Genomic DNA, 19914 nt, shown 5'->3' with positions numbered 1-19914 from the left:
TATATAGTAGAAAAATATTGTGCTGGAGTTGGCGTTGGTTTATATGTAATTTGACAAATAAATAAAGCTGTCTCTTTAGTTGTCAGTTTTGAGTCAATGTTTTTTAATTCTCTTTCATGTCGATTGCTGATTAAATTGGAGCCAGAAATTGTTCAAAACGAATTAAACGAAATAAGTAAATTACCAACAGATATTTAGGCTGAGGCGACAAATGCCATATCCAAACTACTCCCATTTAAATTCCGAATAACTTATGAAAAGGATTACAAAAATTTTCAAAAATGGAAGCAATTAAAAAACGTGCCAGAAGAAATAAAGTTGTTAACCTATCCTCGCTCTTAGTATCATTTAATGTACCCTTGCGGTTAAAGTACTATTTTATCTACTATTTTATAAGGCAATTTCATATATGGGCAATTTTAACAGTTGCTATGGAAAAAAATAATTTAGCTACAAATTGCTTAAAAAATCATCAAAATCGGTCCAGTAGAACAAAATATCACAATATACATATAAACACAATATATAAACTTTAAAATACGTGGATTATCTGTTTCTCGTGGCGATGAGTGTTCATTAAAAATTAAAACTTCCATTCTTCATTAAAAGAAAATGAATATCGCTTCCGGTTTAACCCTGTATGGTTTTTTGACGTATTTACATACATACTTAGAGTTCAAATTTATTCTACAAAAAGTGTAATGATTTCGTAGTTACCCATTATGTAAAAAAAATTATAAGTTGTATCTCGAATCTCGATGACGCGCTAAAACTCAGTGTCCTGATTGGTTCAAAGTTATCAGGCAACCTCTTTAGTTTAATGACACTTGATAGCGAGTTACGTAAAATATAACTTTTTTGTCATACGCTCCCAAAAACAGCTATTTTACGGACTCATTTCAGTCCGTAAAATGTTTCTTTTTCGGCCTAGGCCGTAAAGGTCGTCATGGCAACCTTTATGGACTAAAATGTCTAAATTCGTTATTTGGTTGTTTTATTTTGTCATTCGAAATTTGTCACAAAATCACATAAAATTATACATATATTTATAATTAAATTATTAAATACTAACAATATCAAAAGCTAAGTTATTTGTTTAAAGTAAGTACCTAGGTACCTATTTAAAAGAGGCTTTTAAATTAAAATATTCTTAAATTACAGTCACAAACATTCAAACCATCGTCAATTTGGTCGAAATATTCCATGCTGAGAGCAGTGTTAAGTGTTAAAGAAGATATTTATATTGACAAATTTCCAAAACTTATTGCTTTTTTGAAGAGGAATTCGGTTGGTTACGAGCCTAAAAAGTCTAAGGTTTTGTCCATAAAAGAGATCGGTGATTTTTTGGCCACGGCTAGTGATGAAACTTATTTACTTACTAAGGTAAGTTTGCGATAATGATTTTTAAAATATATAGATGGTTTCTTATTCCATTGTATTTGATTTTTAAATTATTAAATACTAACAATATCAAAAGCTAAGTTATTTGGAAAAATAAAAATGAAATGAACAATTTTGTGCATTTTGAAAACTTGCATCTGCAATCGAAACGACTCCTCCATTGGCAGGTAAATTTACTTTCTGATGAGGTGGAGTAAATGCGAACGATGATGTACTTGGTAATACATCCGTGGAAGTGGTCGCGATTTTCTTTTCCCCCATTAGCAGTTTGCAAACTTTCTTCTTTTTCTCAATAGATTCTTCTATGTAACCTTCGGCCACTGTGGACGACCTAAATAATTATTGTTGTTTAGAACAAGATCGGAAAATATTAAAATTTTTACCTCCAACCTCCTAGGCGTTTCAGCGATGTAAAATCCACATCTGCATCTGCAGCAAGAGTAGCAGAACTACGTCGGAAACAATGACCTGTATATTCGTTTGGGTTCGACAACTTTAAAAATGCTGCTACAATCGATGGCATCTTCCCAAATGAATGAATGCCGACTCGTTGCACGGTGCATTTTCCTTTACGATAAGAGATGAAGACATAATCATGTGGTACATTTTTTGGCCTAAGACAAGCATATTTTCTATACAACTCAACTGGATTGACAACGTTCCCTTCGTTCACCACCGGAAACACTCTTTTGATATTAGTTTTTGTATCCGCAAGGGTAACTAAAAGGCAGCTGTTGTCTTTTTCTATGATGTCTTGCACTCGTAGAGAGTACAATTCTTCTCTTCTACATGCTCACAAAGGCCAATGACAAGAGCTACCTAAAAATCAAATACAATGGAATAAGAAACCATCTATATATTTTAAAAATCATTATCGCAAACTTACCTTAGTAAGTAAATAAGTTTCATCACTAGCCGTGGCCAAAAAATCACCGATCTCTTTTATGGACAAAACCTTAGACTTTTAGGCTCGTAACCAACCGAATTCCTCTTCAAAAAAGCAATAAGTTTTGGAAATTTGTCAATATAAATATCTTCTTTAACACTTAACACTGCTCTCAGCATGGAATATTTCGACCAAATTGACGATGGTTTGAATGTTTGTGACTGTAATTTAAGAATATTTTAATTTAAAAGCCTCTTTTAAATAGGTACCTAGGTACTTACTTTTTTCGTGGAAATAATTTAGCAATACATCTTCATTTACAACGAATACGCCATTTTTGTCTTTCCATTCATTAAAAACATCATATTCTTTCTGGTAAATGGCACGAGACTTCACAGGAAGTAAATCCAACACGATTTCTTTGGCCTTATTAGCAATATGTTCGGGATTTTGGAACATTTTAAAATTGTTGATGAATTTGTGTGATTTTGTGACAAATTTCGAATGACATGTCAAAATGCGATGAAATAAACAAACTCGTTACTAAGATATGAATTTATAAGCCAACTTTTTCAAACATTATAATTTCAAATATGGAAAATTTGCAAATATGCGTTCTAAAAAACTGTAAAAAGCGTATGACAAAAAATAGTGTATGTAACACGTACCTAAATTATGTTTTTTAGGACTCATCTACTATTTCGGACTCGGCTAACGCCTCGTCCGCAAACAGTAATGATTCGTCCTAAAAAACATCATTTTAGGTACTAGTTACATAAATAGCTATTATCGACCGAGACTATACCAACGTTCACGGCCGTTCTTTACGATGGAATTTACATTCATTAAGATTTATTGGTGTTTTGTCCAGAAAAATAAGTAAATACAGAGACAGAATAAAAAATTCAGGAAATGCGATTAACTCATAGCTTTACTCATAGATAATGTTTCGGTTGGTTTCTCTTATTTTGTTATAAAGATATTTGTTTATACAGGATGAACCAAAACCACAATAATCTCGACTTTTTACAAAAACGTTTGGCACTAAAAAATTCATATTATAGAACAGTGTAGATAATCATCAGCTAATTTAGAAAATAATTTGCCTTCATACTTTTTTTTTCTAGGAAAAATAAAGTTCGGGATTTATATACAGGGTCGCTTTTATGTATGGAAACGGTCGATTATTAGGTCAAATATACAAGGTACCGCAAAAAGTTAAATACAAAAATTATGGGGTTTTTAAATATCTATTGGTGAGTAATAAATTTATGTATACAAGGTCGGTCATAAAGTCCTGGTACATCAAAGTTTCATTTTTTTAAATGTATGTATTATTCATATATATGTATTAAATGTATTGTTTACCCTGTATATTATTGTATATTTTAATTCTTCCTTCAATTCCAAGCAAAAATAAGAAATACACACAATTTACTTCAAACCAACCGTTTCCGAGTTGACCGATTGACTTTTGAAAATATCACTGAAACAATTCGATTTAATTAATTTCGATGTGTTTGGTTTAATTTAATGATGCCATTCTGCCGAAATTGTGATACTGTTGTAATGGGTTTTTAAATTCCTATTAGCTATTAGTAAATTTAAGTATATACAGGGTCGGTCTTAAAGTTGTATTACATCAAACTTTATTTTTTTAAAATAAAACCCCTGTATATTATTGCATATATCAGTTCTTACATAATTGAAGAATTGAAATGTTAAACGAAAATTTTGTAATTTCCAGACTTGATATACTCTCATTTTATACATCTATAAATGCTAACTTGAGAACTAACGTCAAGTATTATTAAGTATCACAGTTTCGGCAGAATGGCCTCTTCAAATGGAACTGAACATATCGAAATTAATTAAATCAAATAAATTATTTAAGTGATATTTTCAAAAGTCAAGAACTCGAAAATGGTTGGTTTGAGGTACATTGTGTGTATTTCGATTTTTGCTTAGAATTGAAGGAAGAACCGAAATATGCAATAATATACAGGGGGTCCCATTTAAAAAAAATGAAACTTTGATGTGCCACGACTTTATGACCGACCATGTATATTTAAATTTATTACCCGCTAATAGATATTTATAAACCCTATAACTTTTATATTTAACTTTTTGGTACCTCCTATATCGGTACCTTCTATATTTTACATAATAATCGACCGTTTTCATACATAGTATATATACAGGGTTGTTCACCACATACGACACGGAGTATTGTAGCTAAACGACTAGGTTTTTACAAATTCTAAGTTTTGGGTTCGTTGAAGGACTATTAGAGCTACAATTTAAAAATATTTTTACAAGATACAGAGTGTCCCAAGTAAATAAAAAATATCAAAGTTGTATTTTTTTAAATGGAACACCCTATACGATTCTACGTTAATACGATTCTACGATTAAAATAAAGGTAAATTTGATTAAGGTTTTTTACACTTAAACCTTGCCGTTTTTGAAATATTTTCAATTTTGTGAAATTGCAGTATAAATTTGAAGGCTTCATTTCTCCGAGGGTATCAAAGTTTTTAATACTAAATATTTACTGAAGTTTATTTATTGATCAGTTATTGTGTTGCAATAATAAAAACTTTACTACCTTATACAGAGTGTCTAAAAATTTATTTTAAATAATTACTAGCTTTAAACGGCAATAACTTGTTTAATTTAAATGGAACACCCAGTATATTTTATGAGAATCAGATGCACAATTTAATTGTCTATCAAATTGTATTATACCATTTTTTACCTATCTCTTCAAGTTTCCGTAGAAAATGCATTTTCTTGTAATTTAGAACTCATTTATCAATATACCAATGGAATACTGACATTTTAGATTATTTTTAAAGAGTACAGATACTAATATTGTCGATATAGTTCGTTTATTTCATTAAAAAATAAAAAAAAAACTGTTTAAATATTTGTTAAAGAACAACAATTAATATAATTCCAGTATTCAAACTACATTAATTGACTGTTTGCGTTGATTAATAATAATTGCTCCAAATACTAAAAAACTGAATTATGTATGTGTATTAGCCAGTGTGGTAAAAAGTAACACATTAAAATTGATATTTAAGTTTTTGACAAATGCTTATTTATAACAACAGAGACGTTCATTTTCATAACTTATTATTATATTGATTTCTGATTCAAATCCACATTTATTTAGAATAATTTATTAACGAACATAATTAAGTATGTAATTAATTAGTATTTGGGCGGAAATACTGGTGGTATATTTAATTAATGGTATACTCTTTTATAAAGATTTAAATAGTTTTCTTTTTTGTATACAAATGGGCTAGTAATATTATCGTTTTACTAAAACTATAATATTACTTGCCTGTACATTTTGTACATTTGTTATTTTAAAAACAATCTAAAATATAAATATTCCATGGGTATATTGATAAATGAGGTGTAAATTATAAGAAAATGCATTTTCTACGAAAACTTGGAGGAATAGGTAAGAAGTGGTATAATACAATTTGATAGACAATTAAATTGTGCATCTGATTCTCATAAAATATACAGGGTGTTCTATTTAAAGTAAATAAGTTATTGCCGTTTAAAGCTTGTAATTATTTAAAATAAATTTTTCGACACTCTGTATAAGGTAGTATAATTTTTATTATTGCAACACAATAACTGATCAATAAATAACCTTCAGTAAATATTTAGTATTAAAAACTTTGATATCCTCGGAGAAATGAAGCCTTAAAATTTATACTGCAATTTCGCAAAATTGAAAATATTTCAAAAACGGTAAGGTTTAAGTGTAATAAGCCTTAATCAAATTTACCTTTATTTTAATCGTAGAAACTAAAAATGCAATAATATACAGGGTGTTTCATTTAAAAAAATACAACTTTGATATTTTTTATTTATTTGGGACACTCTGTCACTTGTAATTTTTTTTTAAATTGTAGCTCTAATAGTCCTCCAACGAACCCAAAACTTACAATTTGTAAAAATCTAATCGTTTAGCTACAATACTCCGTGTCGTATATGGTGAACAACCCTGTATATCATCACATATCCTAAAAAATGTCTATATCTATGTGGCGGATTCATCTCTCCAAAGAAATCCTTTATGGGTATTTCGCCACTGCACTGCAAGAAAATCTACAAAATAAAATAGATATTTTTTGTAAACACTTCTGCGTTAAACCTAAACGGACACTGCTTGTCAGAAGTAATGTTTACAGTTATACAAATTTGCCTAACAAGGAAAAAAAATGCTTAACGTTTCGGAAAGTTTATCTTTTTCCGTCGTCGAAGCAAAAATAATACAAAGAATAAAGAAAAAAACTATTTAAAATATTTAAATTCAACTATTCGAGAACACTTTACTTTTTTAAAACAGTTATATACGTCTACAAGAAACCGTTGACGTTCTGTTAAAATGACATTATATCAAGTTAAACTTCAAAATTAACAATTACTACCTGATAACAATTACTTAATAAGGTAAAACCAAAAAGCCCCAAACTTTCTGTATGATTATTTTTTAATTTTACTGTTCTTCTTTTATGTTCTTTAAAATCAAAGAAGCGATTGCCATACATTACTAACCTCTACAGATACATGAGCGATACATTTATTTTTATTAGATTGAATTAAAAAGGCCTTTTTATTTTTCTTTTAGAGGCTTTCGCAAGGCTATCGCTTCTTTCATTATAATTTTGGCGTTATTAAAATTTATTCTGTGCCCTGTGTAAATATATAACTTCTTACAAGCAGTGTCCGTTTAGGTTTAACGTGGAAGTGTTTACAAAAAATATCTATTTTATTTTGTAGCTTTTCTTGCAGTGCAGTAGCGAAATACCCATAAAGGATTTTTTTGGAGAGATCACATATCCTGTATATCCGCCTTTGTATGAATTTGAAACATTGAAAGATTCATATAAAACGTGACAATCGCATCAAGAAATATTTTAGAACTTCTCTAGATTTACTTATTTTCTCGTTAATCGTTTACCACTTGAGTTCCATTGAATAAAACCAAATTAACCCAGAAACAAAAATCACGCGAGAATGACACGTAGCCGCTGTCCAATGTCAATGGAACGCGCTCAGTGGCCTGTTGCCCATGGTAACAGACGTTGTAGCAGCAGCACGAAGCACGAGTCACAACATGTGCTTGGTACCATCGGGGTCCAACGGCACCTAAACGACCATTCTAATTAGCTGCGGTCGGTGCATGCGATGCGATTTATTGGTTTTCACCATTAACGGCAATAGGGAGACATCTTAAGAAAAAATATCAGTGTACAGGGTGTCCCATTTTCGTCTGCTTTGCAGGATTTCTCGGTTATGAGTCGAGATACAAAGATGCGGTTTTCACATCACTATATGCTACTGCAAGAAAATCTACAAAATAAAATAGTTATTTTTTGTAAACACTGCTGCGTTAATCCAACGAAAACTACTTGCCAGCAGTTAAGTTTACAGATAAACAAATTTGCCTAACGAACAAAAAAATTGGTCAAGTGCGAGTGGGACTCGCGCACGAAGGGTTCTGTACCATTCATTATCTATACAACATTTGACACTATATTATTATAAATTTTTTTTTCCGATTTAGCTGAAATTTAGAATGCGCGTATAAGTAATTTAAAAAAAATGAAGAAACACATTACTAAAAATTGTATCAATCAATAATAAATATGTAAAAAGTAAAAATAAATATGTAAAAATATGTAAAAATTAAAAAAAACGATTAAAAAAAGTCGCCTTGACTAGGATTCGAACCTGCCTTATTACGGCTCCAACATCATAGCAGCGTAAAGTCCTAACACTTTAATCACGCGGCCACCGAGGGCTTGAAAGATTCTATGTAAAATTCTTACTTAAAAGATAATGTTTAGTGAAAGTACTTTTTTATTTATAAAAATTTATTTAATTCTGTTTTTAGTATTTGTTCTTATAGCGGCAACATAGATACATTATCTGTAAAAATTTCAACTGTCTAGCTATCGCGGTTCATAAAATAGACTTTTGCGACAGACGGACGGACAGCGAAGTCTTAGTAATAGGGTTCCCGTTTTTACCCTTTGGGTACGGTTCGGAAATTGTATCCTCTTTATTAAACTTTTATGCTTAGGCGTAAAAGTGCTTTACTTTTATGCCCTATGTTTATGCCTAAGCATTAAAATGACTTTTTTATATATTGCCATTCACGTCGCAAATATTAATACTTATTTGACGTTTGAAAAAAAACTATTGGTCTATTCGGAGTAAAATAGTTATTTGTGTAACTAGTGCAAAAAGGACATATTTGTTGCACGACGCATGATATTTTTCACATGAGCGACAATCATGCTGAGTGCAACAAATAAGCTTTTTGCACATGTTGTACAATGTAGAATGTTTAGGAGGGGAGTTAATCACCGCGACCTTACAGATCTATTGTGTAATCCCCTTTCTTGAGTTATAACTCATCATACAGTCTCACGGCTTTAACAAAAGCCAGTATCTGAGACGGCTCCACAGAGGCCAGCTCTCCATCCTCGACATGAGCCGTAGGTACTAAAGTTCATGGCACGAATGGTCGTCGCGTCGTCTCAGCGCATTCAGTTCGCTTAAAACTCTTTTCCGTAATCTTGCCGCGAGGTGTCCTCCAGTACTGGTACTTGTTTATCTCCCAGGATTTCAAATATTTTAACAAAAATTTACAATTTTTTTCTCTTTAGTTAAAGTTGTCATTAATAGTTACACAAATAAGTATTCGTGTCTCACCTGTAATGTCAAAATTCAATACTAAAATTATTTGAATTCTTATTTTGAAGTTTTAAAGTTACAAATAAAAATCATACCTTGTCTTCACACGATGTGATCCGTCCTGTACAAATAAAATATTCCATTACCCGCGGTCATGTAGGCAAATAAATGCAAGCCGCTGGTCTACATAGTAGATTCCTTCTTTAACGGATTTTGTACGCGTAACATTATTTCCATTCATGAAATGCCATCGACTCCGAGAAAGCTCGTTATCTTATCAGTAAATTATAGTATATTGTGTAGTGTATCGTATCCGTCGGTACTACGACTTAACATTTCATTAAAGAAAAAACAGGAAGATTCCAATTAAAGGCCAGCGTACACTTGTGCGTAACAGTCGATATCGGGGACTATCCGACACGGAGGGGTCAATTTTTTTTAAAATAATGTTTGGACGCCAATTTGTATTATCATTGATGGAATTATTAATTTCTCAAATTAGAGTAGAGTCGAGATAACTTGAACACGCGTTAATACATGAACCACAGTAATGCATTTTTTTACTATGACTATAGTGTATGAGCTATAGCGTCGTTTTCGAGAAAGTATTTTAAGAAAGCTGGCTCTTTGATATATCTTTTGCTATGCTCTCTGGAACAGCATGCGGCCCATCTGGCTGCCGATACCCGTTGCGTTTACTACTGCGCATCGGAAGAATATCCTATACCAGGTGCGTCTCAAAAGTGGCTCACCCCTATAAATTTTTTGATTTTCAGACAAAACAACGATATTTGGTATGTTAGTATATGACATAAATTTGGATTGATTGACGTATTCAATTCTTTTCTGTCACTTCCAGTTTCACCGGAAATGACTACAACTTTTGATTTTTAAATGGCACCCTCGGTATTTTTTTACTATATTCGATAGAAAATGACACTCTGAATCGAATGACATATCATATGTCAACTTTTGACATTTTGACATATGATTTATTTGAAATTGTAACATGCGGTTCATAATGACAATTTGACTCAAAATACCAAGTGTGTGGTATCAAATTATTCGTAAAAAATGCTTTTTCCAAATATGCAAATGAGCCTCGGTCCATTTGAAAAAATTGAGATATAATTAAAAATACGATTTGGGCATCTTTTAACCGGCCAGGACAAGACACTAAAAACATTAGACGATCAAATCTATTTTTCCAAGCCTCCTTGATTAAAAATTAGTGTTTTTAACACAGCCATGGTACTATAGATTGAAATTTAAAATAGAATTTGTTTTTGAGTGACTATGTCAAAAATTGACATATGATATGTCATTCGATTCAGAGTGTCATTTTCTATCGAATAAAATAAAAAAATACCGAGGGTGCCATTTAAAAATCAAAAGTTGTAGTTGTTTCCGGTGAAACTGGAAGTGACCTAAGACAATTGAATACGTCAATCAATCCCAATTTATATCATATACTAACATACCAAATCTCGTTGTTTTATCTGAAAAAATAAAAAAGTTATAGGGGTGAGCCACTTTTGAGACGCACCCGGTATAATTTTTTATTTAGTCCATTAAATTCTAGTATTGAATATAAATCGAACAAGTCTCCATAGCGCAGCGCGTAGAGTTTCCGACTACGAACCGAAGATTCAGAGTTCGAGACCGGGTCAGGGCAAAAACTTTTTATTTTATTTTCGTTTATATTCTGATAGTAAAGAATTAAATATTTGTTTTTTTTTAATCACCAGAATTATTTAATACTTTACTATCAGAATATAAATGAAAATAAAATAAAAAAGATTTTGCCCTGACCCAGTCTCGAACTCTGAATCCTCGGTTCGTAGTCGGAAACTCTACGCGCTGAGCTATGGAGACTCGGTCGGTTTATATTCATGGTACAAAGAAAACAAGGTATGATCGATAGCGGCTCCAATTTCGTTAAGTTTGCGCATACCACCTGTGACGTCATACGCCAATACAAAAAAATATCCGTATTGTTCAATTGCCACTAATAAAAAAAGACCTAAAATAGGGAAGAATTAGGACATAACCCCAAAAGTTATGTCAAATCATGGAGCTTGACATTTGAAAAATTATTTTCACATTTTTTGTGTCATCTGTTTGACAATTTGAAATTGGCGCGCGGAGCTTGCCGACCAATGGTACTGTTTATCACCTGTGACGTACTGACCAACCTGCGCAATATCATACCTTGTATTCTTTGTATCATGGTTTATATTCAATACTAGAATTTAAAGGACTAATAAAAATATAGGATCTTCTTTCAATGCGCAATAGGGAACGCAACGTTTACCGGCAGCCAGACGGGCCCGCATGCTGTTCTAGAGAGCATAGTAAAAGATATATCAAAGAGCCACGTCTTAGGGCTCGAACTCACTGACGACCAAGTCGCAACGACCTGGCCGTCGGCTGGCCGGATGTATTGCGTTTTTAGCTGCGGCCAGATGAACGACCAGTTTCAACAGAGTTGTCAAATCTAACGATTTTTTACGTTTTACCAATTAGAAAATATTGTTTCAGAAATGTTAAAATATCCGAGTTAACTAAAAAGCGAAGTTGCTATTCACAACAAACAAAAAGCATTGTGTACGCCGACCGACAAAAAGGGAGATATTCTGTTTCTTTTTTCTACTGATATGGCGCCCTTATCGACTTTAGAAGTAAACATATTAGGGCCATCGTAAAAAAAGATCGTCAGACACTGGCTCTAAATATAAGCAGGTAGAAAGTTTAGCTTCCAGTTATTTCAATGTTTACAATATAACGAAGAATCTACAACAGTAATTACTTCTATTTTTATGAATGTTTAAGTTACTTTCTTATTTTTTTTCAAAATAATGTACCTAGTAGAAATATAGTCTAATGAACCCTGTTTGAAAAACGTTAAATTAAATATAATATTTAAAATACAGTTGTCCTCCTTGTACATGACTACAATACAACTAAAAAAACTAATTTAATAAAAAAAAACAAGTGGTTGTAGAAAAACTTTAAATATTATTTTTTTTATTTTTTAACCATCGAAACTGAAAGGTATAATAACAGGTATCATACCAACTATAAATAGAGTAGGTATGTCATATAAAAATGTTTTGAGTTTTTACTAGAATCGACCCTTGATAAAAAAAAGGGATCAAATTTAAGTTTACCTTTGATCCAGTCTGTATACTATTTCTTTGGATTTTCTGCACGTGTGCAAAAACTACACTAAAACACTATATCTTATAGAAAATAAAATATTGTGCCTTGAATTTGAGGGATATCATCTGAAAAATTATTAATTTGGAAGAAAACCGGCAACAAGCGGCAGAAAATAATAATATTTCCGTGCAGTCTTCTGGCCGCAACGACCAACGGACGGCCAGGACGTTAGTGTGCGCTATATCATTTGATTTAATGGTTTTAGAGGTAGCTGCGGCCTGGCCGGTACGACGTCGTCAGTGTGTTCGAGCCCTTAAACTACTTGTTTTTCCGTCGTTGCTAGCTCTCGTACTAATAGCAAATAACATGAATGAATACCTGCTCTGACTACACATAAGCTCACCTGTTCACATAAAACATATTAAGTTCAACATTGTGAAAAACGCTAAAAAAAATTGTGTGTACACTATGTGCGCATATTTGAAGTGAAACTTCTTATTTACTTCACTTCCGTCCAATGGATATATTTAAAAATCTAACGTTTCTTAAAAAAGGAAAACTTACACGAGAAGAGCTATACATAGCTATATATATTCTGAATACGATTTTTTTTCAATACAGAAAAAAAAATATTACTGAATAAATCAAAAAGTATCCTTTACCTACTTAACCCTTACAAAGATCTTTATTATTTCTCATAATGTTTTATTCTATTCCAGGTTATTTTATCAGTATTATTCGCAACACTCTGCCTGCAAATTGGTTACAGTCGGCGACTGTCAGAAGATATTAACAATGAAGTCAGCGCTATACCAGATGGTAAGAACTAGGTTTTTCTTAACAATTAGGTATCGATCATTTAAAATATTTACGATCATTTCATAGTTTCTATACAGGGTGAGTCTTAGATAAGTGAAAATATCTTTTGGGGTGGTATATTTCGACCCCAACAACACGTTTATAGGGTATTTTTCGCGATTTTTTTTAAATTGAGTATTTGTTGAGTATTTTTATTTTTTTAATTAGTATTTTCAAATTTATAAAAAAGAAACCCAGAGAAAATCCAGTGGTTCTCAAAATATGAGCAAAAATTATACCTGGTGCGTCTCAAAAGTGTCAACATTTTTTTTTTTTCAGATAATAAAACGAGATTTGGTATGTTAGTATATGACATAAATTACGATTGATTGACGTATTCAATTGTTTTTGGTCACTTCCTGTTTCACCGGAAATTACGACAACTTTTGATTTTTAAAGGACACTCTCGGTATTTTTTTACATTATTCGATAGAAAATGGCACTCTGAATAGAATGACATATCATATGTCAACTTTTGACATTTTCGCATATGGTTTATTTGAAATTGTAACATGCGGTCATAACCACAATTTGACTCCAAATACCAAGTGTGTGGTACCAAATTATTCGTAAAAAATGATATTTCCAAATATGCTAATGAGCCACCCTCCATTTGAAACAATTGAGATATGATTAAAAATACGGTACTTGGGCATCTTTTAACCGGACAGGACAAGACACAAAAACATTAGACGATTAAATCTATTTTTCTTGATTAAAAATTAGTCACTCTAGATTAAAATTTAAAATACGATTTTTTTTAATTTAAAATGTCAAAAGTTGGCATATGATATGTCATTCTATCATCAAATTATCAAATCAAATGGAAAATATGTTTCTTTTATCGAGATCTACCAGCCCTGAAATTATTTGCACTTATTTAAGACTCACCCTCTATATCTAAAGTTTGTCCAACGAGAGGATACATGACAATGACATTTGTTACCTGTATTTTCTGTATAATTTTGGATGTCGTCTGTCGAAATCTTCTCTGACTTGGACAGACTTTAGTCTAGACTGGTCAGCGCAAATCCTTTCACCATTTCAATAACACCCAACACCCTGTATACCTATCATATAGTTTTCGATAAGAGTTTTTTCTTATATGAATTATAACACTTATAAATTTATTAATCACATATCTAGATATAACTTTTAAAGTATACTTAATCTTTATCTTTAAAAGCTGATTATCTTAAAATAAGAAAAAATTCTTAGTGATATTTCTCCATAAAATAATTTTACGTTCATTTTCCTCCGCAAGAATTAAGTATCTTGTAAAAATGCTTTACGCGAATAAAAATATCTTAAGAATTTCATTCACATTTGTTTTGCTGTTGTCCATAGTCATTATATGGCTGTTATTTTTCACAGGTAATATAGCAAATTATGAGTACAAAAACTCGAGGGATTATGTGAAAATTAGTCAAGCCCCTATTCCACACATCAAGAAAAATGTTGGGTCCCATGTGGAGTTCTACTGCGAAGCAATGGGTTCTCCACCACCTACTATTCAATGGTACAAGGACCACATGAGAATAACTGAGGTGAGTAGTGAGTGATGTATATAATATCTATTTTTACTTTTCTTTCTTAAGTCAAATTAGAGAATTTACCAGGGTGGTCCGAACTGTATTCCGGAAACTTCGGCAGCATATTCTGTAGATAAAAATAAGTTACAAAGTTCGTCTAAATGTATGTCCTAAAATGCTTAGTTTCGGTTATACAGGGTGTAGAAGTTTCATTTTTATTTCGATTTTTTCCAAATAATTTCTGAAGTAACGTCAATATTTGGATGAAAATTGGTGTCTAGGAGTTTTTTGACATGAAAAATTTGATTTTGATGTCAATATGACCTCTACTGGTAGATGGCGCTACCTACATGTGTTTTAACTGTTTTGAAGCATAATCATTTTTTCCGTACCTCTATAAAACTACCGAGGAAAAAAATATACATCTTTGTGACTTTTTACGTAAAAAGTCTCTTTGTAAAAATCGCTACGAGCAACCGTTCTCAAATTATTTAGAATGGAAATAGTCAATACATGTCATTATTGACGAAAAATAAACACGTTGAGTAGATAGTTATTTCACTGAAATAATAAATTTGGGAAATTTTTATTTTTTAAATTAGCAAAAAATGATGATTTAAAACAGTTTCTGTTGAACTTTTGGCACAAAATCCTTCAAATTTATGATGTCAGTCTAATAACTATTTAGTCAACATATTTAATTTATGTCAATAATGACAGGTATTGATAATTTCGATTTCAGATATCTCGTAAACCAATAATCGTAGCGATTTTTACCAAGAGGCATTTTTTTACGTAAAAAACGACGTAAATTTATTTTTTTACTCAGTAGTTTTGTACAGGTACGGACGAAAAGTTATTACTCATTTATTACTCTTCAAATCAGTTAAAAATTATGTAGGTGGCGCCCTCTACTAGCAGGAGTCGAAAATAATATACAAACATCGGAGGAAATATTTCGTTGTTGTCTTCCTACTCGATATGTTCTTTTATTATCCTTAATTTAATCATAAATTTAAAAATAAACAATTGCACCTATGTTAGCGATAAATGTGTTATCCATTATAGTTACTTCTAGTTTAGTACGTTTCAATTGTAAATAATACAGGAGGTGTTGGAACGTTGTTTTAAACTACCGTATGATAAAAAACGGCGTCAGCGATAGCTATGAAATGAAGATCGCTGACATTTTATATGTGTGTAAAATTTTATGGGGAAAGTCATCGACGTTGATTTCCAAGTCAACTGGACGCCGTTTTTTTTATAATACGGTATTAAAACATAAAGCAATAGAAATTCACAATCAATTTGTTATTAGTAAACACTCCTGTGGTGTCGCATCATCAAATTCACAACTTTTCACTGAATAATGTAAATAATAATAAAAATGTAATTTATCGAAGCTTTGAAGATGAAGGTAAATTCTTAATTAAAAAAGATAATAATTTCAAACACTAAAGGAGTACTATAAATCATTTGTTCTAAATTAAATTAATATAAATAAAAATAACTAATCTAATCACTAATCTTTATAGCGTTTTTTTCTTTCAACACTTACAGTTTTGACTTGGCAACAAGCACCAGTAAACGTCAAGTCACACCTCCTTTATCTATATTTTATGATTTGAATAGATAATTGAACTGTTCAATGGATTAAATTCGTTTTTAAAAAATCTAAATTTAAATGTAAAACTACTTAGGACATTCATAACTCTGATCTCGGATGTTTAAAAAAAATGTCACTCCTTACTCCATTATTAAAGATATGCTAAGATCACAGACTATTCATACACAGCCTGTCGATTGTCGGCGATCTTTTATTATATTCCGAATGTGTACGAGAAGCAGGAACGCGAAACACTCAATAACTAGCGAAGTAGATCAGCTGTAATGAATAATGATTAAATGATACACAGAATTTCCGAATAATAATAAATCTATTTAATTTTTAAAACTAAACATCCTAAAAAAAGACCGAAGCGTTGGTACTAGGAAATGCAATCCCGCAAATGCGGGATCCCTCAGAGGTTCCGCGGGATCAAAGTTGCGAGATTTACCGTGCGGGATCCGCGGGATCGACACATTATTACTGGGTAACCCAATCGATCTCGATTAAGATCAAACTGCTTCGTTCCAGGCCGATGCGTCGACGCTCGGAACCCGGGGGATTCCCCTTACGGCTTGGCCATTAAAAATAAGTGAAACAAACAAGTTAGTTATTAGATTTCTTTCTGGCGTATGTGCGTAAGTGAAGAACAGCTTTTAACTAGTGCTTGTGGACACTTTCGTCAAATAAATTGCCGGACATAATTATCGGGACAAGCAAAATTTTAGGGTAAATTTAAAGTTGAATATCTCTTGAACTAAAAAAGATTTTGAGATGCGGTTTGGACCAGGTTTTAGATGCATCTATTGTGATTAAGATACCTATGTGGTTTTCGAAAATATATTTAGCGAATTCTCGTATACAGGGTGTTTTATAAGAGTGTGAAAATTTGGTCAAGTATCTTTTTTACCGCAAATTTACAATTTTTAAAAAATCGAAATTTTTACCAAGTACGAAACAACAATTTGATCGTTTTTTTAATTTTTTTTTGGTTTTAAGGAAAATACGACGTTTTACGTCTGGCCCTAAATAGTACAAATACAAAAAGCTTTCTACATTCTGCATATGCCAAAAAATTATTGATATAGAGTGTATCTAAAAGCAGATAACTAACATACGTTAAAAAAAACTTCAACATCAGAATAATATTTTTATTTATAAAATAAGTAGATAAATTATAATAAAATTGAAGTTTATTTAATATTAAATATATTTTTTGAACACCCTGTATACATCGGTCCAAATTTCTGTACAGCTAGTTTAAGATACACGCTATATCAATATATTGTGGACCTATGCAAAATGTACAATGCTTTTTGTACCATTTAGGACCAAATGTATGACTATTGTTTACAGTCCCGCAATTTTGCGGATCCGCGGGATTGATTGCTTTAATCCCGCGGGTTTGCGGGATTGAGATTTTGGTGCGGGATTGCATTCCTTAGTTGGTACTTCAATAATTTGTTGACTGAAAATATTTTCATTGTTCTGAATAAAGCATCTTAAAATCTATACTAATATATAAAATCCTTAAGTGACTGACATACTGATTAATCACCATCCTGCTCAACCCACTCAACGTAAGCTCAATTTTGGCATACAGGTTGATTCTAGGGTGTAGAGGTTCGATAAGAAGGGTTTTTTCGAAATTCCAGTTCCAAGAGGGTGAAACCACCCCTCAAATATTACAATATTTTTTATTTAAAAAACGGTCAAGTTTCCGAAAAAACGCTTAAACACGCATATTTTATTTTGTTTTTTACATATTTTAAGATTTTTTAAAAATGTATACAGGGTGTTTCGAAAAATCTGGTCATTGCTTAATCACGATCCTGCTTAAAGCGCTTGACGTAAAAAGCTGATTTTTGGAAAACAGATTGACTTTAGGGTGTAGAGGTTCGATAAGAAGGGATTTTTCGAAACTCGAATTCTAAGGGGGTGAAACTATCCCTCAAATATTAAAATATTTTTTATTTAAAAACCGGTGAGTTTTTCGGAAAAACTCTTAAACACGTATATTTTATTTTGTTGTTTTACATATTTTAAGATTTTTTATAAATTTATACAGGGTGTATCATAAAATACGACCATTGAGTAATCACGATTCTGCTTAAACTGCTTGACGTTTAAAGCTGATTTTTGGCAAACGGATTGACTGTGGGGTGTAGATGTTCGATAAGGAGGGGTTTCTCGAATCTCAAATTCCAAGAGGGTAAAAACGCCCCTCAAATATTACAATATTTGTTATTTAAAAAACGGTTAGTCTTTCGGGAAAACGCTTGGACAAGCATAATTTATTTGGTTTTTTTACATATTTTGAAATTTTTAAAAAATCATAAGGGTGTCCCAAAAAGTTGGGTAATTTCTTAACCACGATTCTGCTTAAACTGCTTGACGTAAAAAGCTTATGTTTGGCAAACGGATTTTTCGAAAGTCAAATTCCAACGAGATGAAACTACCCCTCAAATATTACCAAGTTATATAATAATATCGCCATATTGTTTTTTCTCATGCTGACATAAATGTGAGAAAATCTTATCCAGTTTGTATGTTAATGGAAATTCTTGCTTTGCTTTATCATCACCATTACAAATGATTCGACGCGAACGAAGTCGCTGGTACACGCTAGTATTCCTATAAAATGCATTCTTTGAGTAAGTCTTAGTCTAATTTTATTTCTTTTTTATAGAATGAGAGTTTTGAAAACTCAAACTTGATCGATCGTACAGTGGGACTGGCAAAAGTTGCTTCCCGTCTTGTGATCAACTACATCCTCCCCAGACACCAAGGTAAATATTACTGTGTAGCTGAGGCTGGTTCGGAAAGAGATAAAGCTGCAACTGACCTTATCATACCAAATGCCAGAGGGAGAGAAATGAATTTTACTCAGTTATTAGCCAACAAGATTTTAGGCGCTCACCATCGTCCAAGAGTTACGTTTTGGGCTCCAGCTTACATGGACATTATTGGTAAGTTAAAAAAAGAAATTAAAATAATTTACCGTGTCAATTATTGTTATCTCCCCAGATTATTTTATGCAAAAGTTGTATTTTTTGCAATATTTTTTCGTTTTATTATAATTTTCATCCAAGTACTTTCGCGTTTCGAATTAAATTTTAAGCGTAAAAGTTGCTACAAGTGTTACATATTTTAATGCTAAAAAAGTGTTGATAAATTCATGGGACGTGCATATGGGTTATCACTAGAATATTTTTCCAAAAAAAAACATGTACGCCACTGACTTTTTTTATGTCATAATTGTGTAGGCCGTTTAATGCCAATTAAAAGTTATCTCTTGATATTTTGTCGAATTCAGCCTCCTTGATGAGGTAAACGTAATTTTATCACAATTAATAAAAATAAAATTAATAAATTATATATTTTACTTAATTTAATTAATTAGATATTATTAAAGATTATTATTAAATATTATTACTATTAGTTATTATTACTATTAGTCCAACCTACGACAATTTGAAATAAAAAAATAATGGTATTTAAGATAATTACAAAAAACCTAATTTAAAAATTTTTTAACATCCTGTAGCTCTAAAACTATGTATTTCCATACCCATGTGACTTTTTTTCATATATTTTTTGACGAGGAATCAATGAGTACTTATTTAGGTACTATTTATTTAGAGAACTCCCCCCTGCGGGCATCCTCCCGCCACCCGGACTGCAACAGTCTCATTTAGGAGGGTGGTATATGCCACTCGACTTTTGAGCATGCA

General features: G+C 31.7%; 1 protein-coding gene across 2 annotated transcripts in view; it reads left to right on the top strand.

The window, feature by feature from the left end:
• LOC115883104 (neural/ectodermal development factor IMP-L2) overlaps window positions 1–19914 on the top strand; it is a 108675-nt gene that overhangs the window by 81944 nt on the left and 6817 nt on the right. For both annotated transcript variants that reach the window (XM_030901398.1, XM_030901397.1), the window contains exons 2-4: window positions 12904–13003; window positions 14417–14589; window positions 18870–19149. In XM_030901398.1, the coding sequence (XP_030757258.1) occupies window positions 12904–13003; window positions 14417–14589; window positions 18870–19149 (553 nt within the window). The remainder of the gene's footprint in view (window positions 1–12903; window positions 13004–14416; window positions 14590–18869; window positions 19150–19914) is intronic.

Source organism: Sitophilus oryzae, unplaced genomic scaffold (assembly GCF_002938485.1).
Source record: "Sitophilus oryzae breed Bouriz unplaced genomic scaffold, Soryzae_2.0 scaffold_1809_pilon_pilon, whole genome shotgun sequence".
NCBI lineage: Eukaryota > Metazoa > Arthropoda > Insecta > Coleoptera > Curculionidae > Sitophilus > Sitophilus oryzae.
The sequence above is the reverse complement of the archived record's forward strand: the minus strand, read 5'-3'. Positions and strand labels throughout refer to the sequence as shown.